The sequence below is a fragment of the Aphelocoma coerulescens genome, chromosome 1A (assembly GCF_041296385.1).
Source record: "Aphelocoma coerulescens isolate FSJ_1873_10779 chromosome 1A, UR_Acoe_1.0, whole genome shotgun sequence".
Taxonomy (NCBI): domain Eukaryota; kingdom Metazoa; phylum Chordata; class Aves; order Passeriformes; family Corvidae; genus Aphelocoma; species Aphelocoma coerulescens.
This window is the reverse complement of record NC_091014.1, coordinates 11,710,125-11,735,912: the sequence shown is the minus strand read 5'-3', so window position 1 is coordinate 11,735,912 and position 25,788 is coordinate 11,710,125. Positions and strand designations below refer to the sequence as shown.

The following is a 25,788-nucleotide window of genomic DNA, read 5'->3' as shown; positions in this document are numbered from 1 at the left end:
CTTCCAGTCAGCTGGGTCCTCCCCAGTTAGCTAGGACTGCTGCTAAATGATGGAAAGTGGCTTGGTGAGCACTCTGCCAGCTCCCTCAGTACCCTTGGGTGGATTCTGTTCAGCCCCATGGACTCGTATGTGCCTAAGGGGTGTAGCAGGTCACTGACTATTTCTCCTTGGATTATGGAGGCTTCATTCTGCCTTATTCCTGTCTTCCAGCTTAGGGGGCTGGGAACCTACAGAACTGGTCTTGTTACTAAAGTCTGAGGCAAAGAAGGTATTAAGTACTTCAGCCTTTTCACTGTTTCCCTCCTGAATCCAGTAAAGGATGGAAATTCTCCTTAGCTCTCTTTTTTCTGCTAATGTATTTATAGAAACATTTTTTATTGTCTTTTACAGCAGTAGCCAGCTTGAGTTCTTGCTGGGCTTTAGCCCTTCTCATTTTCTTCATCCATAACCTCACATGAATGAAGTGGTTTTGTTTTCCTTTCACTTAACTGCAGACACCTGTAGTCTGTAGAAGACATCTGGTGAAGTCCCATGCTCAACGCAAGTCCTATTAGAGCAGGCTGCTCAATGCTGTGCCAGTTGGGTTTTCAATCTTTTGAGTCTCCGAAGATGGAGAATTCATAACCTCTCTGGGTCCTTTTTCCACTGTTTGATCACGTTGATGGTGATAACTTTTTCCTTTATATATAATAGCAATGTCCCACATTGCAACTTGTGTGCAGTCCCTCATCTTGGCACTGTGCACCTTGAGAAGAGTCCCCATCTGCTTTTTCCCCATTAGGTGGTTGTATCCACCCATTTGATAGTCGTCAACAGCATTAAGGTCTCCCCTTAGCTTTCTCTGAACAAACTCATTTTCTCAGTCTTTTCTCATACATCACATGCTACAGTCTTTCAACTGATCTTGCTCCATTAGGTCAATGTTTTCCTTGTACTGGGGAGCCCACAGCTGGACACAGTACTCCTGACAGGAGCCAAATACAGGTAAAAAGTCTTTTCCATCAACCTGTTTTCTGGATACACTTCTGCACACACAGCAGAGTGTGCAGTTGGTCTCCTTTGGCATATAGGCACCCTGCTGATTTTGATAGTTGGAGAGGTTTTTCTAAGAAGAGTGAAGAGAGTTATTTTTAATCATTTCCCTATAGAAGCCTGACATTCTTGAGAGATTTTTAGCACCCGCTTCCTAAATCTATTATAACAAGATGGTTATTCCCAGCCCCATGCGAGTTTGTTGGCAGACATGGTTATTCTACAAACAGAAAACAATCAGGACCCCAATAATATGTGAACCATAAAAGCAATGCAAGCCATCTCTGGAATCACTTTCTGATGTTCAGAGATATATTTGTTCTCCTAGAGTTTTTTCCTTTGTTCTACTTGAAACCATCTGCAGTAAAAAAGATTAGCCTTTGTGCCTGTCAACCTCTAATGCCCTGTTAAACCAGTGGGAGTTTCAGATGTGACTCCTAGGGTCTAGTCACAGTACCACTCTACTTGTCTGCTTCAATCTGAAAGGTGTGATTCATACCTGAATATTTAAAAAAATCAAAATTCATCAGTACAAGAATCACTTGACCTGTTCCCTGCTGACTTCAGACGCATAACACCAGATTCAAATTTGATGTAAGCAAAAACAAAATATAGACAATTATATTAGGCAGACAGTTATATTAGGCAGACATTATTTTAGAATACTTGGATCAAGTTCTCTGTGTCCACTACTGCTAGGACTCCAACCTTTTGTTTCTTTTTCTCTTCTAAGTACTTCCATATTACTACTGTTTTCTGAAGGAGTTGTTGTTTCTGCCTTTGCAACATCTTGATCAGATCATGCTTTTCTTCAGAAGTAGCTTACACAGTAGATATTAAATAATGATGATGAGAGTATACAAAATTATAAAGCTAGACTTAGGTATTTTTTTCTCATGCTTGAGATCATCAAATTCTAGGGTGGAATCATGCTGGAGACAAACCATATTCAAGAGAAGTATTATAATTTAGATCCAATAAAATACACACTGGTGTTGGTTTTGTCTCACTATTAGGACCAATACATTGTATCTCTTGCACATAATTGATATCTATAGTAAACAGAAAAATGCACAGAAAGTAAAAAGAACATAGTTAATGGATTTCTATAACATTTCTGTAGATTGCAAACATTAAAAAAAAAATACTTCTGAAAGCTGTAAATTGTAATAATCAGAGTTGATTGCAGATTATATTGCAACAGAGGAAAATGAATGCTGCCAAATTTGTCTTACCTGTTCCAAGAAACAAGACGTGGTATCTTCCATCAGCAGCATTCACTCGATCCACAGCAATCTTTGTATACTTGTAGTCAGCTCCTATCCGGATGATTAATGGCCTCTTGTGTATTGGGTAAATGGGATTAAACATCAAAGGGTGGTTCCTAATGAAGGTCACAACGTCGTCTGGAAACTCTTTGGTTGTCCGCATATTGGGTGTGAAGGCTCCTCCCGGACACTGTAAGGAACACGCACAGTAATGCTGAGCAACACTTGCCACCTTTCAGAGAGTTTTCATCTCCACGTCATTTATAAATATTGACAGATAGTTGACAAAGGAAATTCCCTAAAAAGCACTTCAGACTCGGGCCAAAACTTACTGTGCTCCAGTAAGGGGAATGAAGTGTTGAATAGCTACACTTTGAACTCCCATCAGTTCTTATAAAAAGAGCCAAAATGTATTTTTGCATTTTTGAAACCCATCTTGATGGGAAAGATCTGTACTTCTGAACCTATTTCTACATATTTCATGCTTCCAAACTGCTTGTTGAAAAAAAAACAACATTAAAAAAAATCAAAGAGATTGGTATGGGAAGATACCAAGCTTTTGCATCTGGTTTGTTACAGAATTAGTACAAAGATAGGAAACAAAATCTGATACTTAATTGTAATTTGGCCAATATCCCTCTTGACATTATGTTGATTATAAGATGATGAAAAGGCCTGTGACTTATCTTCATTTGAAAAAGCAATAATATGGAGTTGATGAGGGAGTCCCATAACAACTTATTTATATACGTTGTTTATATTTATTTATTTATTTATTTATAAGATTGTGTATACTTTCCCCTATGCTTGAGAAGTAACAGGTCCATGAATACTTTGGATGCTTCTTTAAGTATAATGAAGAACTATCCAAATAATCATCCCTGAAGCATTGTGGACCTCATAAGAAAATAAAAACCATCTTAGAAAACTCAACTGTTTACTGAGATTGAAACTAAAAGGAAACTGTGAAGAAATCAGAGCTGTGCCAGTAATTGGTACAGTGTTCTGGATGTACCTATGTTAATTTAGATGATTTTTTTTTTTGCTACCACTACCTCACTTCTTATTGCTGCTCCTGAGCTTTAATTTTTTTCCCCTTACCATATTTCTGAGATGTGAAACTCTCGTCAGAGTATTGGAGATATTCAGAAGTGTTTCAAAGCAATATTTTTCCAATTGGAAAATGATTTGTTCAATAAAAACCACTTGATGGAAATTTGTTTATTTTGACAAGGGCCATTCTTACACCTAGGATGGAATTTCTGGTCAAAACCACGGACACAAAATAACCAGTAGCTTAGGGAGAGATTTACCTCACCTGACTTCTACTCTCTTAAAGTGAGGCATTTATTCTTAGGTTTTCTCTGTAGTCAGTAATTCAGAGTAAACACCCTGCTTTTAGATGGCTAAAATTACATAAAATGAATCATATTCTGAGAGACTTGGAAACTGTCTGGGGATATATGACTCATGTGTCCACCCTACCTGATGAGATGCAACGTTAGAATTTGGGTCTTCAGCTCCCAGGGCATCCCCGTAACCACAGGCAGGAGTGGCTGTTCTACCCTCACTGCTAAAAGCTGTTCCACATTGTGCACCTAATAAACTATCCATTGGGCATACCAGGAAACAAGTAGAGAGGGACTTCAGCCTAATCACAGGCTTTGGAGTCATCTTCTGGCTCAATCAGGAGTTAATTATTTATACAAAGTAGAATTCTTTAAAGAAGCTGCTCTGGCATCAGTTACCTCCAGGAAGAAGAAGCAGAACTCAGCTCAGATATGGGTCATTTCTCTCCTCTGACATCCTCGACAATTTATTTTTCTGGGCTCGTATTTATCCTAAGGGTTTTGTTTTGGCTCTCATTAGAAATGATAGTACATGCTAATGCTCTAAGATTGCTCAGAAAGTTCAATTCTTATTATCTTGCTTGCTCTACCCCATCTAGCATATTCGTCCACATTCCAGAAAATGTATGGAACTATCTGTTAAGATTAGCAACAAATTCTGAAAAAAGAACTGCATTCATCATTAGCAAGATAATTCCACTTGGTAGTGCTCTGCAAGACCCCAGTTCCTTTCAAGAGGGATTCAGTTTCACAGACAGTTCAATTTAAACTTTCCTGTCTCACATTGCTCAATTAAAAGTCTTTCTCTGATAGTTTCAACCCTTCCATTCTTGACTTGGAGTCATGTGACTTTTGTCTGTGACTTCTTGCAAAAATGTCTGTGCTATGATTCACACCAGCATGACCCTAAAAACTTACATTATATCATTGTCCTGAGCAAAGCCTTAACAAACATCTTTAATCAATTAATTCTTTTGCTAAACCAATGACAAGCAAAAGATTATACTGAAGAAACCTAAGCTCTCCCTTTCCTGGAGGGATTGGATGTGTATCCTTCACGCCTCATTCATGGACTTGGCTACACAATCTTATGTTCACAGTTGATTACCATGCAGTAAGATTGCAGAGAAAACCAGAATTCTTTAATTTACAGCATATTCTCCAATATGCTGTAGGTACAAAACTATTTCTGTAAACTCTGAAAAATGGAAACTACTCTCAAACATCATTGAGTTTAGTAGGAAACTGCCAGTTATGTATTTTTTTTTCCATACGTAAGTTTTGCTTGTGGAGAAATAAAAAACCATTGGTATTTAGTGAAGGCCAGCCAGACACTGCTGAGTTGATCATGGCCAAAAGAATGCATTGCTTCATTTAATCCTACTGAAGCTACACTGAAGTCTTTCCATTGTTTATCCAGTACTGCGACATGATGAACTTTTGTTTCTGTCCAGAGGTTTAGTATGAATATCTCTTTGGGCAACTGTAAAGTAGGATTTTCCATGTCATATAAAAAAGACATCCCTGTCTAGCCCAGCATCCCAGAAGTTACAAAAAAAGTACGTTTCAGAAAAAAGAGGATCAAGCCCCATAGTCTGCAAGCATGGCTGATCAAAGTTAACTCTTTGAACACAAATTCTGAGCAGCAAAAAAATCCCCGTGTCCTGATTTTCGCAGATGCTTTGACATAAACGAAAAATAGAGTTTGTGGCCGACATTTAAAAGTGGAATTTTTTGGCAGTGAAATAAAAGCAAAGCCAAAGAAATTCCATCTTAGAAAATATGACTAAGGTACTGTGTTTTGGCTGAATTATGAAGAAGCACAGAAAAGCCAGTGATCTGAAAACCAGAAATGGCCAACTAAGGAATCTCTATGAGCTATGATCTAAGAATTTATCTTCAAATTCAGAGCTCATCGGCACATCTGAAAAATGTAGATAATTCCTGTCACCATGTTAAATCCAAATCTGACTTTTTCCCCCTTTCCACTGTGCTGCCCAATTTCTTTAGGCCCATCTGGAATACCTCAGAAGGCTCCATGAGGAGAACCAAGAAAAACATGGCAGTGGTTGAGGAAACATGCAAACAAAATACTCTGAAACAGCAGAAAACTTTGAAATGTGACTAATCACAAGAGTGTGAAACTTTCTGTTTAAGTGGGTCTTTTTTTTAAAGCCTCAGTGAACTCACAAGATTAGAGCTGTATGAATTAATTGCAAAGAAAGATTAATGCTAGCAATAGACCTTAGTGGAATGTCAGGTATTGATTAGTTAATTCTAGAGATCTGGGAATGTAAAGTCCTAACTCTTATAGCCAGCAATAACTGCACAAAAATGTCATGAAGAATTGTGTGAACAGGGAGAGCTATTCCATGTGTCTGAGCTATTCCATGTTCAATAGAGAAAGAGAGAAAAAGTACAAGATCTTGCAGCACAAAGACAAATCAGAACAAAATAGTGATACGGTTAAAAGTTCTCACAGAGACTGGCAAAATTAAAATAAAATTTAATTTCCTGTGATAAATGGAAAAGCAACAAAATATTAATCTAAAAAAATAACTGTATCATTGACAGATAATTTATGATTCTTTGCATACCTGTTTCATTCTGATACTTAAGAAATTGTTAAGACCTCATAGGAGTCAATACACACCCACAGTACCATACTTCATTTATCAAATATGGATTTAGAGATGATTCTAGGAAAGCTTATACATTCTTTATTAAAGACTGAAATATCATGCGTTGCATTTCTGCTAAATCTAAATTAAGAATAGTGAAAATAAGTAAGTAAATAGACAAAGAGAAAAGTACATTAATGGCAATTTTTATACACCATGAAGCTGAAAAGTAAGAAGTAATAGTTCTGTTTAAAATATTTAATGAGATATATCTGCACAACTTGGAAACAGAGCTAGCTCTACTTGCATACAGAATTTATTGGAAGATTATTACTATCCCTGATACACTGAAAGAAAGTCCTGAAAAATTTTCAAGGCATACAAAAAGCTTCCTTAAGAAGGAAGACTATTGTGAACTGAATGGCATAAAAACCCATCTATTTCTAAGTCTCTCTTCTAAGAATCAGAACCTGACAGGGTATTAGACTTAGTTAAGTGACAAGTCCCAGAAACCTTGTTCTCTAAATCTCCTACTACATCTCCTAAACATCTGAGTAGAGGTGCAAGACTCTGGAGAACTAAAGAAAATTCATACAGACAGAAGACAGACTTACAGAAATTTGGATCCAGGCTGTCAAACACACTAACAATGCTGTCTTTGCATGCTTATTTATTTAGCTACATTTTCCTCAAATGTACCCACAAAATGAAAATGCACATGCAAACAAGAAGACTGTCACCTAATGAAATTATTCTTATCACCTTTGCAGCAGAAAGAGTGATTAACATTTTACATGACTTTTAATTCTTTCTAGAAGATTTCCAGACACTATGTGATTTGCAGTTGGATTTGTAGGCAACTGAAAAGCAAATAAAATAGCTCTGAACTGTAACTGTCACAGTCACATACAGACTTCTCTCCTGGAATAAATAATATTTATTTATGCATTAAACAAAGACAAGCAATTGGCACGACTGAATAAACATCCTTGTACTTACGGTGCCAGGCCGCGGGTAAGGAATTCTGCCCTGATATGGAATCAGCTGGTGGTTTGGGCCCTCCTTGTGTGCAAATGGTCCATTGAACACAGTCTGGATGTCAGACAGATGATACACACACACGGCTGAGCCTTTAAATATGGAGCTGGAAGACAGAAGAAAAAGCATTGCAATCTACCAACTTTTTTATAGCTTTTCCACAATTTGGCCTGGTCCAATGATGAAAGTTACCTCTAAAATAATACATTTTATGCAATTTAATATGGATTTAAAACATTTAAAATCAACTGATCTAGCTGCCCAATATGCACCACTACCTCTTAAGACTTAGCACCTTTCTGAACAGTGAAATGAAAAAAGAGAGAGGAAGGCACTAACCTACTGGTGCAATAAGAAGACTTCCTAATGCTAAATATAAAGGAAATATAATCTGGCTCCAGTTAAATCAATGGCAAAAATATTGCTGACTACAGTGAGACAAGAGTTTTGTAAACTTTGTACTGCCAAGCTCAGCACAGGTTTCCAGAACTCCCTACCAGTATATTAACCACAAGACCTCCATGAGCCTCCTGAAATACATGGCTAAAACATTAATCAAAACATCCAGAGCAATTACAGTTGGTTGGATTATTATAATCAGTTTCCAGCCTTTTTACGAAAAATGGGGACTTGTGGCTGTAAAAGAATTACTCCTATACAGTCCTGAAATACACCCATAAAACTGGTCTTATGAAGACCCACGTTTGAAGCTTCCTGAGGAGAACACAGGCAGTCAGCTAAGAAAAGGGCATGTTCTTCCCACTGCTCTGGATTCAGCCACGGGTCCAGTTAGCACAAGCCCTGAATGGTCTCCATCACCCCGTGATGATGAAGAGCACTAGGGGAAAAAAATTCCCAACTGATGGTAATGCTGACTACAGTGAATTAACTCCCTCATTTTTCCTCTCACTGCGTGTAAGGTTTGTGATATTTATATTTAAAAAGTGGAAACTCCAGACAGTCTAAAATCTGCCTGGTGTTAAGTGTAGGATGGAGATAATCCAAGTTACTGTTTTCAATTGAAGAAGAAAAAACACTCCATAAAAAAGCCTGAAAACATTACACATAGTGTCTAAACAACAAAAGTGAAATCCACATTGCTCTCAGCTATATATGGAGGAGTAGAATGAACCTTTTAGATGGATTATGGTATTTGTGGAAATTTTACTGGGTATTAATAGATTTTGAGAAATGCATTTAGTCTTTCCAGATGTTTTATGTTAGATTTACAGCATATTATGACACTAAAATAATTTAGTTCAGTATTACTCGGTTTTCTTCTGTATGATTTAGATAAAAATACTAGTAGTTATTACTTCCTGTGATGTTTCTCTCTTGCTTCTCTTATGAGTTGGAAGTCTACTGAGATGAAGATACAGGAACTATTAAGGAGTAAAAATCCTTAGGGTTGCTGTATTTAACTAGGTAACACATTCAACCTATAGTTGAACCAAAATAAAGTAAGCATAGACCATGTGTTTCACAAAACCAGAAATGCATGTGTGTAAAACCTTCAACAGAGAGAGAAAACATCTTGAGAGTCAGGAAAAAGTGAAGCTTCCTCTTTTTTGTCACCTTATGTGGTCCTGTGATTCAAACCTCATTTCCACTGGAGAAATACCAGAATTAGGTGGAAGTGTTACCAGCTCAGCCATGTTGCACCCCCAGCCTAATGATAAGTGCTGTTTTACTGCTAAACATAAGCTCATCCTTTTCTCTTTTTGTGAAGTAGGAATTATAGACAGCACCTAAGTTTACAAGTCATGTGATGCTTTTCTTTCCCAATTAAATATCAGAGAATCATATTCTCCTGTCTTATTTATGTATTTGAGTAAGCAGATCCCTACATCTCTGTGAAAAAAGTCTATTGGAGAAAAAAAAACAGAAAGGATTTTTTTACTAAAAATTTCCATTAAAGGAATTATTACTAATCAGTTATATAATTTTCTAATATGATCAAATAAATTTAAAAAAAAAGCGGAAGACCTCTTAAAAGGTAAGAAGTAACAGCTAAATAGTAAAGGGCACCATATCATAAATCAGTGAGTAGTAACTATTTTTTTTCTATACTAACACGATGTGGTGAAGGCAAGAGGAAAAAATGAGAAAAATAAAAGTAGAGATGGAAGAATCTATTGGTCCACCTGTCAGTCTATCTTTGTGGACAGTTTCAGCATCGTAAGCCATATCTAGTGCTTCCACCACCCTTGGGAGCTCAGTAAATGCTTTCTAAACCTGGCAGTAAGTGAATACAACTGACTGGTAACAGGGAGCTGCAAGGAGGTGACCAAATGCCACGTAAGCTTGTCCCTTTGTAGCCAACTGAAGCCAAAATGGGTTATTTGCCATCTCTGTGATCATCAGCCAGCTGAGAGACTGGAAATGATTTGTATGAATTCATGTAAGAATTCCTGGTTTGATCCTTCAGGGTGCTGGATGTTCTTCAGGAGGTGTTAAGTGCTCTCAGATGCCACATGAGTTCACTGCATTGAAGTCATTTGGCTTTCCACTGCTGAACAGTGACAAGTGGCCCTCCACAGAAATGTTTTCCCAGTGCCAGCTGACAGTATGTCAGGAAGCAGTTTGTTCCAAGGAGCATAGCTCTGACATGGATACCAGCAACAATGATACTGAGGCTCCTTCATGCAAACCACAGCCACAGCAGACTCACAAAATTGCACATCACAGCCTCATCCACAAAACATCAGTTTCAGTTTCCATACAGAAAATCAAGCAGTTCAGGGAATATTTTTCAAATCTCCATGCTTACCTTGATGTTGTGAAAATTCCATACACAAGTGTTGTTCTGGGGTTATCTGTCTCTAGGAGAAACACATCCTCTATAAGAAAGAGAAAGAAAAACGTTTTGAATAACAAGAAAAACTTTATTTTCCAGTTTAATTGATGACTTTCTTCCTCCTGAAGCCAACAGTAGTTTTATCTCAGACTTGAACAGGAAAAAGGAGACTGACCACATGAACAGACCATATATGCATAAATCTAGCAATTTAACATTCAGAAGCAAATTTGGAAATTAACTCCATGCCCTCTAGCCTTATGGAGACAGAAAGCAAAGATTTTCAAACACACTCAGGATCCATGTCACACATTTCTCTCAGCTGTATCTCATTTCAGCAGGCTGTTTAACAGTAGGAAAACATTAAAGCTGCAATAGGTTAAAGACAAAGAGTTCCCATAGATGGATGTAATCAAAACCAGGGAAATTAGGTGTTTTACTGTCCACAACACACTGGAGTGCCCTCACTACTGCATTTTCAACATGATATGAACATCATGGAGCTTTGCAGTAAAGACACTGAAAGATGTAAACCTCTCTCCTCCTGTTGTGTAGGGATTAATTGACTGCACTGTGCAAAACTGTACCTACTCACTGAAATGAATTTACCCACTATTACCTCTGATCTGTTGATTTTTTTTTACACTTCAGTGAAAACTACTTTAATCTCTGACAGTTTCTCCTTGCAAATGTTTTTAATAACTATAATCATGCTACCTCTTAAACTTAATTTACAACACAAAAAAGACTGAACTGTTTGAGCTTTTTATCACAGAACATGCTCTTTAGCTTTCCATTAATTTATGTGGCTCTTTCATTTAACCCGCTGAATTTTTTAAATATTCTTTTCAATATGTCAAAAGCAAAAGACTTCACCATGCAGAACTGGAAGTGTTATACTCTCCTGCATTATACATGAACACAGAAGCATGTGTTTGCTCTCTCCCAGTGTTCTGAATTTCCAGCTGTGATTGTATTCTTCCTCTTTGCTATGGAATTGTGCTGGGAGCCCACGCTGAGAGCATTGTCTCCTATTCACTATGGTCCTACACTTTGTTATACAAGAAACTAAAAGCAGTTATCCTACTGCTTTGTTGAAGAGGAGGGGGTTGGTAAATCACAGTTCTGAAAGATGAGCCTCCGAGGCAGTGCTGAGGCACTGTGAACTTCAGAAAATCTGTCCTCCAAACACCTCGCACATTCCGAGCTAGAGCAAGTTAAGATCTGCTCCTAGTCCCATTCAGGTTCCACTGAAACCTTGAACCAAAGTAACTACACCAAATAGTTGTAAATACAGAAACTCAAAAAGACTCCAAACCCCATATACTCTGGTGAAAATCAGGAATAACAATTGAGAAAAGAGAGAGGATACAATGGAGAGAAGATCAGAACCAGATGCAGACCCAGTGCAGGGCACATTAGCTGTTTATATTATTTATTTTTATAGTAAAGCACATCTTTCCACACCTGATTTTGCACATCTCAGCTGTGGAAAATATAGAATTTGAAACTTTCTGGTAATGTTCTTTGGCATGTAGGTATCAAGACATGCATCTATTAATTCCATCATTAAAGGAAACCTCTTGTGATTGCTGTATAGATTACGGATTGAATATTTACAGTGTTTCATATGTTGAAATGAAAATTTATGTGACTGAATGATTCCTGACAAATTATATTTATTCATAGTGCTATTGCTGGTGCCAGTAACAGGATTTATTAGTATTACCTTGAACTACCAAATTGAGGACTCTACCCTGTGATCAAAAGCTAGAAAAAATGTATTGTGGAAAAGTTGTCTGTTACACAGTGGTATAAGAAACAAAGAGATGTTAAAAATCCTCTATTGTTATCCAAGCTAGTAGTAAAATAGTACGAGTCACTTAAATGTTCCCTTCCAAATATTAATTCTTTACATATATCATTGTTTTACATAGTCAAGATTAATTACCTTTATTTCAAAGGTAATGATAATTACACAGAGAGACCTATGAAGAATTTTTTCATTTCCTGTCATAACACTGCAAAAGGGATTTTGTCATGGACTTCTAGTGCTATGATTTCACTGTTAACAACTTGACCAAGGAACTGTATGAAAATCAGTCATTAAATATGCACAAAGTAAAGCATTTAGATGAAAATTTTAAGGAATGTTTTTTGTGATACCTAATTCATCAAAGTATGTTTCTGTTCCATCTTCATCCATTACTGAGCACACAAGTCTTGCTTTCAAGAATGTTGTCCACTTGTTCACAAGACTGCGCTGACCACCTGTGTCATTCTGGAAAGGAATATTATTTTCAGAAAAGAAGAAATAAAACACAGCTAACATTTTACTGGGCTTTCCCACATTTTTCTCAGGTTAATTAATTATCTATATAACTATCTGGTGAATTTAATATTAAAAATAAATAAGCCTAAACCAAATCCCCTCATCTAAACTTTCCATATGCAGAAAAAACCAAAATCTAGTTTTCTGAGTGGACCTTCTCTGCTGGGCTAGCAGGCTTGGAGGGTTGGGCATTAGATTTTGTGCATCAGCAGTGTATGCTGTTAGGATTGGAAGTGACTGTGGAGTTCTGTATCACTCATTGACACCCAGGATAAAGTCCATGCTATCTCTAAGAGGTCTCATGCTTCTCTAGAGGGATATTTCTTCTAGTCCTGACAGCAGCAGAGCTGCACCTGACCCAGTAAGCCACGCTGGCACATGAGGTGGATACGCCAAACAATATTCAGAAATGAAGGCTAGTGTGGTTCAAGCTAGTTTTGCACTGTTGCAAGTCCTGGTAACTTTGTCCAGAGATGGCTTGATCACAGCTCAAGGATCTTTCCAATTTTCTATGGTGCAAGGTGGGAACTGTAACTCCCAAACCAGATGATGCAGCACTGAGGTGCCAGATCCTGACTAACTGTGCTGGTGAATGCCTCAGGTAAGAGCAGTGTCTTCCAAACTGCATAGCATGATGTCACCCAAGGAAAGAGAAAACCCAAAATGTAGAAGCTATTGAAATGTGATTTCAATGAAGTGCCGTGCATGTTTCACTGGTGCTGTTGGAGCTGGTAATCCAACTTTTTGGGTGACTTATAAGGAGTCTTTTCAGGGGGTAATATATTTGGCCAGACTCAAAGGTGTTGATACATGAATATGATGGTATGTATACAAGTATACAAATATGACTGGTTCAGATTTATTTTCATTGGCCTTGGGATTCTGCCACTGGCTTCAGTCTAAGTCTGAACAGGCTTAGGCCTTTCAAAAATAATCTGGGATTCATTATAACAGTAAAAAACCCAAATACAGCTGTAATTGTGTAAAACAGCTCCTTGCAAATTACCCAAAAAGGCCTTTAGGCACCCTCACTAAAGTACAGAAAATGGAGATTATAAAAGAGATCACATGTCTCATCATATTGCCAGAGTAGGACAAATGCCCTCACACCCAGGCACAACAACATCATAAAGCATCAAATTCTAAAGAAGACCCTAATTAAAGACAGGGAATACATAAACACTCACAATGAACTTCCTGAAGGTTTCCAAAAGAAGGAATGAATAGGCTAGCAGTAATTGTGAATTTATAATTTTTTTCTCATTAAAAAAAATTGATTTCACCAGAGATGTTAATAGTTGCTTCAATCATTTTTCATCTACAGTTGAGTAGAGATACAAAAAAACCAAAATAGAGACAATGAGGAGCGCTGTGAAAAAAAAATTAATTATTGCCCAGGAATAGCCATAACTCCTGAATTAAAATTTCCTGTGCACATTTTTAAAGTTAGGCTCACACATGCATCAATATAAGAACTCAGGAACAACAGATATCATAAAAATGAAAACAGTATTTGAATGTTAAATCAAACAATTTAAAAGCTTTATATTTCTAATATGCTTCAAATATTTTGAGTGTGTGTGTGTGAAAGCCTTCACTTGTCTTAAGTTCATTTTTATTAAAAAACTAATGTGCCTTATTTGTGCCAAGGACAGCAAGTTTGAAAATTCAACACTGGTAAGTATTCTGAGTCAGTCAAGAGAAATACACAAATCCCTGAACCTCCACATTTCCATATCCTTACATGTATATTTAGATATATATAACATGTTCAGACCCCAGCTGTGAGTTCAGTAACAGCTCTTTTTAATTATGAATGGTGACACGGAAACGGGAAATTTTGTCAAATATAAGTCAAAAGCTTTTCTAACATTTAGTCCTTTAGATTGTCTTGTCACACTAGCAGCTTATCCCAGCAACCTGGCAAACAAAATGGTTCTTACTGGGCATACTCTTGCAATCATTGAATGAATTTGCTTTGTGCTGCCGCTGTTGTCTGTGAGTCTTTCCTTGAAGAAGAAGTAGATTTTGGCATCATTGGGGTCAGTGCCATCTGGGATAACGTGAGCATCCACAAAAATAGGCTCTGAAATGAAAAAGTTTACCAAATGGATGAAACCAAAAGATGTATCAGTATAAGCAACAAACGATTTGACATTTACTGACTGCTTCAAGGAAGTGCTGTATATACCAAACATCAACAGGTAAATGGCTCCTTACTGGCAGCCATATGTTTTTGCATCCTCATATTTTATTTCACAGCAAATTCTTAGAGAAGCAATCCAGAAGCAGTGGTATGAGATTACTGCAGAGACTCAGAGACTTGGAGGAAGAAGAGGGAAGAATCAGTGTGTTATCAGGGACACCTAAGGAAAGTCTCATTGAGACAGAACATAAAAGTAAGGTGGAACAGCTCAGAAATATGTACAAATAAAATTCGTAAATGAGAGAGGAAAACAGTCTGTGCAAACCAGAAAAGGAAAGCAGGGCATGCAAATGCTTGAACAGCATTTGACTTCATATCAGAGGCTGATAAACACAATCAAATGGACAAGTAAAACACTGCAGAGAAGAATTAGGGAGAGAGCAAAATAATTTATAACCTTAACATCAAGCATATAATGGACAGTGCAACAGCCCTCAGAACACCTCCTTTGACTGAAGGAAGAAGGGGATCCTCTCCCTGCATGAAGACACTGTCTTTTCAACGATCATACAAGATTGCTTGTTTGGTTGAAGGGCAGTACCAATTTTGAAACAATCTGACACAAAGGTTGAATGTCTGACAGAAAACTCTTTTTAGACTGCAGCATTTTTCCATTTGCGTAATTCTATTCTCAATTAATATAACAAGTGTCATGTCTCTGGCTCCAAAAGGACATGGAAATAAATTGTAGTTTCAAGTATCTGTTCTGAACATAAGTAACGAGTAGATTTTCCAGAAATTAAGCATTTTTAATTCTCTTTTATTCACTTTAGGATGCACATGTTATGGTGTGTGGATAAGTGTAAGAATGTAGAGCAGAAGAAATATTTAGGAAGCAGACAAAGTTTGTCTTTCATAGTGAAATGCATTTATTGTGACTGAAATCCTGTGATTTCATTGTAGTCACAGCTAGACAGGAATAATAAGTCACCATAAAAAATGTCAAGACAAAACCACAGTAACTTTACTTCAACACACCTGAAGGTTTTTTAGAATCGTAACTGCTGTGTTAGTTGCTCTATAGCCTTTCACATCTACCTCTGCTCAGAATTCTGACCACCATTTAAATTCAAATTGGTTTCATTGGAAGGAGTCTTCTTACCAATAAAGACAGGGAGAATTTTCACAGTGATGTCAGTGAAGCAAAGAGTTAAGTGCTGCCACTCAGAGATGAGTTTTTCTACTGTGTTTGGATAACCAATTCCTCACCACTGAAATAAGAGGCAATGATCCTCATTGACTTCTCTAATAGCAAGACACTCTTCTACACATGTTTTGAATGCAAGTGGTGGTGAGTCTTCTGCGCAGAGATGGATCATCTTGAATCAACTGAAGCTGGTATCTTAGAACCAAACACAGATTTAAGGCAATAACTGATTCGTGAGAGGTGAAGGCACTTTCCCAGAAGTCAGACTGTCTGACAAACTTGCCACTGGAAAGGTTTGCATACACTTGCTCTCAAACAGTTTGGTTCAGCCTTAATGCAGAAAAGGCCCTCAGGTGGGGTGGCCGAAGAGCTTGGTTCATGCAGGGATCCCTCTACATCTGTGCATTGTCTACAGTTTGTATTTACACACATTTCTTCATGGTTCAACTTCATCAATTAAATTCAGAGACGAGCTCTTTAAAAGATAAGGTCTTTGTTTTAAGCAAAGGAAGGATGAATCTCTATGACACCCATTAAAAGCACCGGTAAATCAAAGGTGTCTCACCACTCAGCCACTTGGAGTTGTGCTGGTCAGTCCTCACTGCATTCCTCCTGGTCAGACTGCGGAAAATGGCTGCATCTGTCCCCATGAAATCAATATACATTCCTGAAAAAAGCTCTTCATCTGAAAAAAATTGAAATGGAGGGAGAATTGTTATGGCTTTTGGGAAAACAAACGTTTATTTTAAATTCTTCAGCTCTTTATTTACATATGAGTCTATACAGATAAATAGTGGGTCATGGGAATGAGGTTTCCTCTGATTTAAAAAGACTCAGTCAATAAAGGGAGAGTCATCAGATTTTTCTTAGAGACTTTATGGAACTGTACCATTAAATGCCACAGCAGAGCTGCATATGTGGGGAACCTTTCTTGATAGTAAGTTTAGTTTTTCAGTTTCCACTGCTAGGGACCACTGGAGAATCAGGTTAGTGTTATCAAAAAGTATCACATTCAATATCTTAGGAACGCACTTCAAATAACTTTTTTCTTTGTTACGGAAATAGATGAAGCGACTGTGTAGAATTTATTGCTGCTGTAAACTGGCACATCTATTGCAGTCAGTGGATCAGTGCCAATTTTTACCAGCAGCAGTTAGGACTGCCCCAGGCAGCCTTGAGCTGACTTCAGTATTGCAGAGGTCTGACAATTATATTATTGAACTTCACCCAGAGTAATATGGAGCAACAGTTGTCCCTTTTTGTGTACTTGGTTCTAAGTATAGGGTCACTATGCTTGAGCAGAATGAGACATGCAACTCCTACATTAACAGAGCTATAAGCTTCCACTCCCTGTGCAGGGCTGAAAACTCAGTCCATCAGTCAGGATGTCTATCTGTGTTTGTGTGTGTGTGTGTTTGCATAAACATGTATATACAATTACAATTATAATTAAATGTACTCTCATTTTCTACTCGGTAAATAACCAAGCAATTTCCACTGACAAATGACAATGAAACCCCAGAGTAGAAAACAGTAGCTAAAATAAACTCTAACTCTCAGAGTGGGAGTGGTGGCTGAATATATTCCAGTACAGCTGGGTCCTTTGATTGATGTTGTTGTCTGTATTCCTGGACTACCCAGAGAGTGTGGTCAAGCTGGCAAGAGTCACAGGCTCAGAAATACTTGAGGCTATTTTCATGCTGTTTTTGTGTGCGTGTGTGTGTCTGTGTGTGCTCATAATCAGCATGCAAGACTATTGAGAAGCTCATGAGAGTATTAAAACTCTGGAGATTTTGTTTTTCTGCTGCTAACTGGAGCCTGAACTGAACCCTGGCAGGGCATCCAACAGCCATTCTTCTGCTCTCACCTCTCCCTGTGATGACAAGATTAATACACAGGAGATTTAAGCAATGCATTTGCTGCATGGTGCTGAAGCATTTACTTCCTGAGCAGGTATTGACAGAATGATGTTAGATCTGTACAAATCTATATTTTGTATATTTGCCTCCTTGCCTCAATCCATCAGAACTTTATTCTTATTATGGAACAAATTGTCTGAAAGAGATCAGGCTTATGGTTCTCACTAAATGAGAACCATTGTGTACAGTCCTGTGCATATACACATATGTACACACTTCAGCAACAGTACTATACTATGTAATTTTAATCCTATTATGTATCAATGCTATTACTTGTGTCTTAAGCTTTCCTAGCGTCTGTTTGCTAATCATGTATCAGATGAGATCTGTCAGTTCCACTTCCTTCTGGTAAAAATCCTTGAATTCCACACAGTATTTGGTACACACAGTACAATGAGTTCACACTACTTTACTTTGTTACTGGGGGGAATTACTCAATTGATGAGGTATGTCTGCTCTTATAAATATCTCATAGTCTTAGTGAGGAGAGAGTTATGCCTCCTCCACACTAGTTATGCCAAGCTGTTTCAAAAAGCACATTTTTTATTGCTTTGATGCAAATGCATCCCTGTACAATGGCAAATTGTACAAAGTTCAAATTTATTTTTATAGCACCACTTTCCTCTGAAGGGTGAGTCAGCTTTCCTGCTGTATTCTAGGCCAGTGATGCCCAAAATGGTCAAGAAATTGCACCTATATTTAAAAGTGGTTCTTTTATTGTGGAAGAGTTAGTTGGTCTGGTGGTATTTCCTATCTTCTGAAGCAACAGGAGGGAATTCCTCCTGCAGAAAGCTCAAAGGAGAGTCTAGTATATTGGCTCAGTCCTCTCATTACAACACAAGCTGTGACTTACAAAATGTTCACGTTTCTGGCACAGATACTGAGGCTAAATTCATTAGAACTTAATATTTTTGTAGTGACCGCATTTTGCAACAGAAAGGCGAAAGTATAAACCCAATCTATGGGACTCTTTTTGAAAGGAAATTGAACTTTGTGGAATAATTTAGACTTTGTAGATGAACTATGTCATGAAAGATAAGTCAAACATTAGGGAAGGTCTCTTTAGTGACATAACTGAGAGATCAAGAAGATAATGAAAAGCCTATTAAGATGAACAAAGCTGCCATAGATCTATTGTAGAAAAAAATCAGCTTACTGTATGAACAATAATTCAGAAACGATATTCTTTAATGTTGCCTATAAAATCCAGAAGGAATAAGGAAAGGAAACTGTTGATTCACTTAATAATACCAGAATAACAATGAGTAGCAGTGGACTCATCTATCACTGACTTTGAACAAATATTTTCTTTACACAGTGAGTGTCTGTAAATACTGTCCCTAGATCACTGTTGAGATAAAGGTATAAGGGCAGCCAAGGTTCAGAGAATGTCTAGGTAGCATTTACCTGTTCTCTAAAGGTGTTCAGTTCATATATCTGTGAATAAATATACTTGTCCTTTGTAGTAAATATATTTGCAATAAGGAATCAAAAAAAAAAAAAGGCAATTTATATTTTGAACAGGCCATGTAGGACAGATTGTCTTAGACTTCCTTTAAGATCCATAAGATTTTAAAGTAAATATCTGGCACAGTATGTAATTGATGGAATTGATTTCAGAGGAAGCTGAATGGCAGAAACACTGCACATTGATCCCTTGTAAACCTTGGATGAAATATGCAGTATCTGTGTGCAATAAGTTTTATTTACTGAGAAAGTCTCAAAAATCCGTGCAACTGCTGTTCCCTTTATAGCCAAAAATACAGCAAGGAGCAGGCACATGTCAAAAATCAGGGCCTTGGCACTAGAAGTGTGTGACCATACTGCAAACGTGAAAGGTCAGGTTACACTGAGTATAAATTTCCAGCTCTTCCTGGTCAAAAAAAAGCAAAGTATCTGTTATAGATGACTTAGGCTGCCCAAGTGTGTGCCCCCTTTGAGTTTTCTCACAGGTGTGCAGCAAGCACAGAAGAAATCCTTTATTGTTTCACTTCTGGTCTTTCAGACGGAAGAAAATTTCGAAATTGGTTGGGTATAAAGCCAATTGAAGAATGAAGAGCTTTACAATAGTGGGTGGGCTCTACAGCAGCAATGACAATAAAAATGAAATTCAAAGCATCTGAAGTCTTCAGGCTTTCTTTCCCTGGCTACTCTGAGATTTTACAAATAATTAAATGAGACACAAGTGCTGTCTAGGATGAACAGGGTCAGAAACCATTCAAACATAAATGCTAAACAGGGTAATGTAAAGCTCAAACTAATCCTGGGAAAAAATGTGTAAGCTGGAAAAGGGAGAACCTTTTGTTTTCTGTCTCTCTCCCCCTTTCAATAACTTATTTCTGCATTTTGTTTGTCCACCCACCTTAAGCTTCAGATAAGCTTTGAAACATGGATGGACCCAGCCCTTGTGCCCATCAGCCAGACAAAAGGTACTGCTCCTGGGAGGCTGAATTCTGTGTCCAGCCTCCTTTGGGCATTCCACCAACCCACCCTACACATGACCAAATGGGTTTAGACCACAGCACCTCGGAGCATCTTTACTTACTGATCATAACAGACACCGTGTTCACGTTAGGGTTGAAAGAACAGCGTCCCTTTCCTGATTCACACTTGGAGTCGATCTTGAAGATTTGTTCCTGCAAAGTAGATTTGTGTGTCACTTCTCATGTCAGAAACCATTAGATCTAGGCTGATTTTTATGCCTGGCTGTTCACAGCATTAGCAATGCTCTATTAACAGTGCACTATTGGGCACTTTTACTGTACTATCAGTAGTTTAACTCTTCTATTCAAAAGTCCATCATCTTGTTAGATAACACTGACATCTAGTTATTTTCAAGACTCTTGTTATAAATTCAAGACACTGAATCAAAAAAATTTTCCCTCTGTCTCAGTTAAGGATAGGTTGCCTGATCTCTTCAATAATATGTGTAGAGAATGCTTTTTTTTTTTGGACGTTATTTATAATTTATTTTCTGAATATATGGTTGTACTTATACCTGTCTAGGACATTATAGTAAAGCTACTAGAACCATAACACATATGAAATAAAAATCTCTTATGACAACTGTCATTGGATGATATTATAAATCATTTGGTCTTCATTGAGCTATCAGACGTCCAAAAATCCCCTAAATCACATATATTTTCTTCCGTAACATCTCTTGGATTATGTGTAGAGCTCCAAATCCACAGTGATAGATGATTTATCTATACCTCTTACCATAGCCCGAAATCTCCTGGTTTTTGTTTTTCTTTTAAGAAATTTGGGATTTGTTTGTACAGGGATTTGTTTATATTTTATGTGATTAAGGAACAGGAAATATATTTTGCAAAGTAGAAGCAATCCGGACTACAGCTTCAAATACAAACAATCTGAATAACTTTAGAAAATCTGCCCATTTTGGTGCAACTATTCACTTCTTGGTTCCCAGCAATACCAGCACAGTGTGCTGAGCAAGAAATGACTCAGGCCCAAGCTCTTTCCTTAAAAACTGCAGTCAGTAATGGCAGATGCACTGATCCAACACACACCAACTCACACACCACTGTATACCTAACAACTTGTTCTTAGGCTCCAAAAACAAACTTCCAATCTTTAATAAAAAGACAAAAGATACAATTGCAAGAAAAAAACCAACAAACAACCAAACTTAAAACAATTCAAAAGAAAAAAGTAGCTGACAGAAATTCCAAAGAAAGGTTTCTGTGATGTAGATGCCAACAGTTAGTTATTTGAGAAAGTACAGCAACTCCTTATATTCTCTTTAACAGCCAATGTAAATCACAGGGAGGGGGGATGCCACACCAGTCCCTGAGCAGCCATTTGGCACCAGCAAATTGAAGATTACACCAAGCTCAAATGAACAGCTGCAGCAGGAAGTTTTCATATCATTATCCTCTCTCTTTTCCCCCTCTTCTGTTTGCCTAATTTAATCTCAGAGATCTTATCTATTATTTCAGTAATAAGCTCTCTAAACAATGTTAAAACATAAGTATGAAATTTCTAATGTGATCTTGGGTGGTTTCTTTGTTGTTTTTTTACTTCTAGATTATATGCAGCTTGATTCTAATCCATATTTACTATATTAAACCACTATTTACCAATTCAAAATGCCCATTACTCTTCTATTAAACTAGCTCCAGGATTACACTTGATTTTCATATATATTAAACTGCTATTTAGTCTCTAATTATTTCATATACGGATTACATTTCCTTCTGTTTGCATTTACTTTGACATTAGAATATATTTGGGTGACTAAGGGAGTAATTACCAAAGACCAAAGTATCAAGTGTGCCAAGGAAGAAAATTAATTGTTTTATAACCTCTGTTTCAGGGGAAAGGACACAATTTTGCCTCATCAATGAAACCCCTATCTTTTGTGAACTTATGTGGAATTCCAGAGACAGGAGAGCAAAACAGGCTCAGTTCTTATGGTTGTTGGATATGACTCTGCCAGGCTTTGTAGCTTCTAGATAGAAACAGATGTGCTTTGAAAAATATTCATTTTGCACATGCAAAAACAACCTTTTGTGCATTGAAAACTGTACCAAACTGAAGGTGAAATGATAAAAGCAGAGGAAAAAATGAGTTTTTACTGGTCCCATCAGCATGACATAGTTCCTCATTCTGCTCTATCAATTAGTCGAGCACAGATACATGGAATGAGTTCAGAAGGAAATGCTTGGGTTTAAACTGTTATGCTATTGTTGGCCTGTACAGTAATGGCTTTGAGCATGAAGTGCCTACAGTCAAGTGTCTCACAGACTCCAGACGTCTGAAGCAGCAGTTTATTTAATCAATTGATCATAGGCATGTAGCTATACAGACAGGCTAAGTGAAGCCAGTTCTGCTTTTCCAAGTCATGCATCTTTACTTTTCATTTAAGAAATTTAACATCTTGCATCATCTGGAGATGTCATTTCCTGCCCTCCCCTCTGTCCCAATCTCATTTACAAACACTAAAATAATGAGATTCAAGCTTCTCTGGGCTGCGATACCAGTACTTAAGATGATAAAGGAGTATTACATTAATTAAAGACAAATGAGATCACTGAAGAAATGATTTTTCAAGAAATAGAATAATGCTGGGGAAAGGTGACCCCTGTTTCAAAATACGTCAAAATAAGTTAATGCAGAATTTTTTAACCAGGAGGATGGATTTACATACTTAGGTCTGCTTGCTTCTCACTTTAAATGCAGGCCTACAATCTCTACTTTTAGACCATTCATTAGGACTGAAGGTGCAGTGATTCTGACTGTGGGCTGTGTTAAGGAAGCTGGGGCCAGGTAGGGATCTACCAAAAGTCACTGAGATCATCCCATGCAAACTGATCTGGAGAAACATTGACTAATCACCTCCCTGGCAACCTATGCAGCAATCTTGGGTCTTGGCCAGAATTTCCATCCCACTCCCAATTAAAGCAGTGATGAATTTCCCAGTGTCTTCCCCAGAAGCCAGCCCTGCTTTTAAAGCTGCCCTCACATGGCAAAGCTCCAGGTAGCATGCTCTGATCTTCCTTCCCAACACATCTGCTTCCACATTGTTCTGGAAAATATACTGTACACTCCTGTGCCTGCAGACATGAATCTGACCCAAAAGCTACTGAGGTGCTGCCTCCTGGTTAAGTGCCTTTCTTCTTCCTTCTGGTTGCTTAATTTATTACCTGTTACATTTGCACATAAACAAACATTTCACTTTCAAATCAGGAAACTTGGACCATATGCTTCTGCAACATCTGGTACTTACAGTGAAAATACACACAGTGAAACTGAATATAGAAAAACTGGAGACCGATCTAGAAAAACTAAGACCTTACAGTGAAGAGAAACTTACCAGCTTCATCCAGGCACCATCTAGTGGGGCAAAACTTGTGCAGTAGATAAAGTTCCTGTATTGGGAGTGCGTCTAGAGGATATTAAGCTGAAGTCCAGCAAACCTTCACATACCTGAATAGTCAAATTAAGGGCTTCTCCCAGGAATCAGTAACATATGGAAGTTATAAAAAGTGGACTTTGAATTTTATTTTTCATCTAACTGGCTATTTCCTTTTAAGTATTTCTTGGGCATTTTTCCACCAAATGGTAGGAATGAATTCACCAGACAACAACAAATAAATAGTAGCATCAAATGCAGCCCAGCATTTGGCATGACTGTGGAATTTTTGACAACCATCACATTTGAGGCATGACTTTTGATCACGGCTTTGCTTCTAGCTGGTAATGGGTCAGAAAACTATGGACCTTTGTTCTTTTGCTATTCAACATCGGTGAGGGAACCTACTGGGAACAATGATTTTTGCGTTTTCAAAGCTTTGAGCTTTCACATCACGCCAGGAGGATGCACTGCACAACGAGGGGATAGAGTGAAAGGAGAGTTACCTCAGACCTGCGTCCCCTGTTGACGTACACGCAGACGGGGCTGAAGGCGCCACTGCCACACACGTACAGGTGGGTGCGATTGTACGACTGGATCACACGCACAAAGTTCCCACAGCCGTGCTGCAGGAAACACAGAACAGTCATTCCACACAGTGGCAAATGTTATGAGGTGTTGGGAACTCTAGGGAATAGACACGATGTAGAATTTTAATAGCAGCATGAAAACAGCTACTGAGTTTGTTAGTCTCTGGATTTGGACAGCTGTTCCTTTTCATGTCATTTTGCCTGCTCTGGGAACTGGGCTCTCTCTGATTGAGCACCACAGATGAGTTATAGAGGAGTCCATGTAGCTTTCCCACTTCCACACAGCAATGCAATTTTCATTCACAGATTTCTCTCTACCTTGCATGAGAAGAAGCCAGACCTCTACAGGAAAACAAGAAGTAACCTTAGGAAGTTTCCTTAAGGATATCTCTTTTCCCCCCTAATTTGCTCAACATAAAATGAGATGATTAAAAAGAAAGCAAGTCCAAATATCAGATTTTGCTATTTGTATAAAAAACTTCTTTCCAAAACTTTAAATTGAGATTTGCAGTCAATTGTTGCTTTGTACTGAAGACCTAGAGTAACATTTTCAGATCAGCATGAAAATTAAAACAGAACATTAAGGTTCACACAGTTCACAGTATTTGATTTACAGATTTTTCCTTTCCTTTTTTCTCTAGCTCTTTTGTTTTTTAGTATGATCAAGTCTTAATGCACTTTAGGTTGAAAATAGATTTATTTTCTGAATATTTTTCCTTACCAAGATCTCAGAACCGCTTTAATATTCAATCATCCAAATCTCACCCAAGACAGTGAGAATTGCATGTGTTTTATGAGCACATGATTGGAAACTGTGCCATCAGTCATCCTCATGAAAATCAGTGGAGTTAGTCCTTGTTTAGCAGACTGTACTGGTTTATTTACTTTTAAGGGCATTCTTATTTTTGGTTCAGCAGGAGCCAGTACCATGCAACATCATCTGAAAACTGGTGCACAACTGGGGTCTTCAGACTGCAGACAGTGGGTACCACCCACCTTCACAGTGTGTTCCTGGGGGGAGCAGCCAGAGAACTTCCCTGCTCCGAAGAGCAGCTCAGCAGGCTGTTCAGCATCACCCCAGGACATATCTGGAAAAGTACAATTACCTAGTTTGATTAGTAACAACCAAAAAAGGCGAGGAAATGGACACTGCATATCTTTTCCTATCTGTCAAAGTCTGAAGGTGCATTCTGTTTACATTGCCTGTTTTTCCAGAGTTTCACTTTATAGATTGGCTTGGAAAGCATTTCAAAAGCAAAACAAACACTTCTTTCATTTTGCTTTGGCTGCACTCAAGGTGCTCTTACTTTATTGCCAAGTACCTAATTTGTTTATACGTGCATGTGGATTATAATTTACCGTAGGATCCTTGCCAGCCATTTTGCACTCTTCAACCTTGTTCGCTGATGCTGGCCAGAAAATCTGTAAGGAAAGAAGTATTATTCAAGTAGTATATTTATTATGCAATTTTTAAAAAGCCAATTTCACTGCCTAACTTACACTAATACATTAATATTTAGATATAATTTACACTTTGATTATAAAGAAAAAAAGGATTTTTGTTGATAAATAAAATTATCTTTGCCTTAGCATGTACTAAACAAAATCAAG

At 37.8% G+C, this 25,788-nt stretch overlaps 1 protein-coding gene across 2 annotated transcripts in view; it reads right to left on the bottom strand.

The window, feature by feature from the left end:
• The window catches only part of SEMA3C (semaphorin 3C), a 119,448-nt gene that overhangs the window by 24,665 nt on the left and 68,995 nt on the right, over nucleotides 1-25,788 (bottom strand). For both annotated transcript variants that reach the window (XM_069035610.1, XM_069035617.1), the window contains 9 exons: nucleotides 25,537-25,599; nucleotides 24,094-24,213; nucleotides 20,255-20,345; nucleotides 16,356-16,475; nucleotides 14,381-14,523; nucleotides 12,272-12,386; nucleotides 10,079-10,148; nucleotides 7,270-7,414; nucleotides 2,268-2,490 (listed from right to left, as the gene is read on the bottom strand). In XM_069035610.1, the coding sequence (XP_068891711.1) occupies nucleotides 2,268-2,490; nucleotides 7,270-7,414; nucleotides 10,079-10,148; nucleotides 12,272-12,386; nucleotides 14,381-14,523; nucleotides 16,356-16,475; nucleotides 20,255-20,345; nucleotides 24,094-24,213; nucleotides 25,537-25,599 (1,090 nt within the window). The remainder of the gene's footprint in view (nucleotides 1-2,267; nucleotides 2,491-7,269; nucleotides 7,415-10,078; nucleotides 10,149-12,271; nucleotides 12,387-14,380; nucleotides 14,524-16,355; nucleotides 16,476-20,254; nucleotides 20,346-24,093; nucleotides 24,214-25,536; nucleotides 25,600-25,788) is intronic.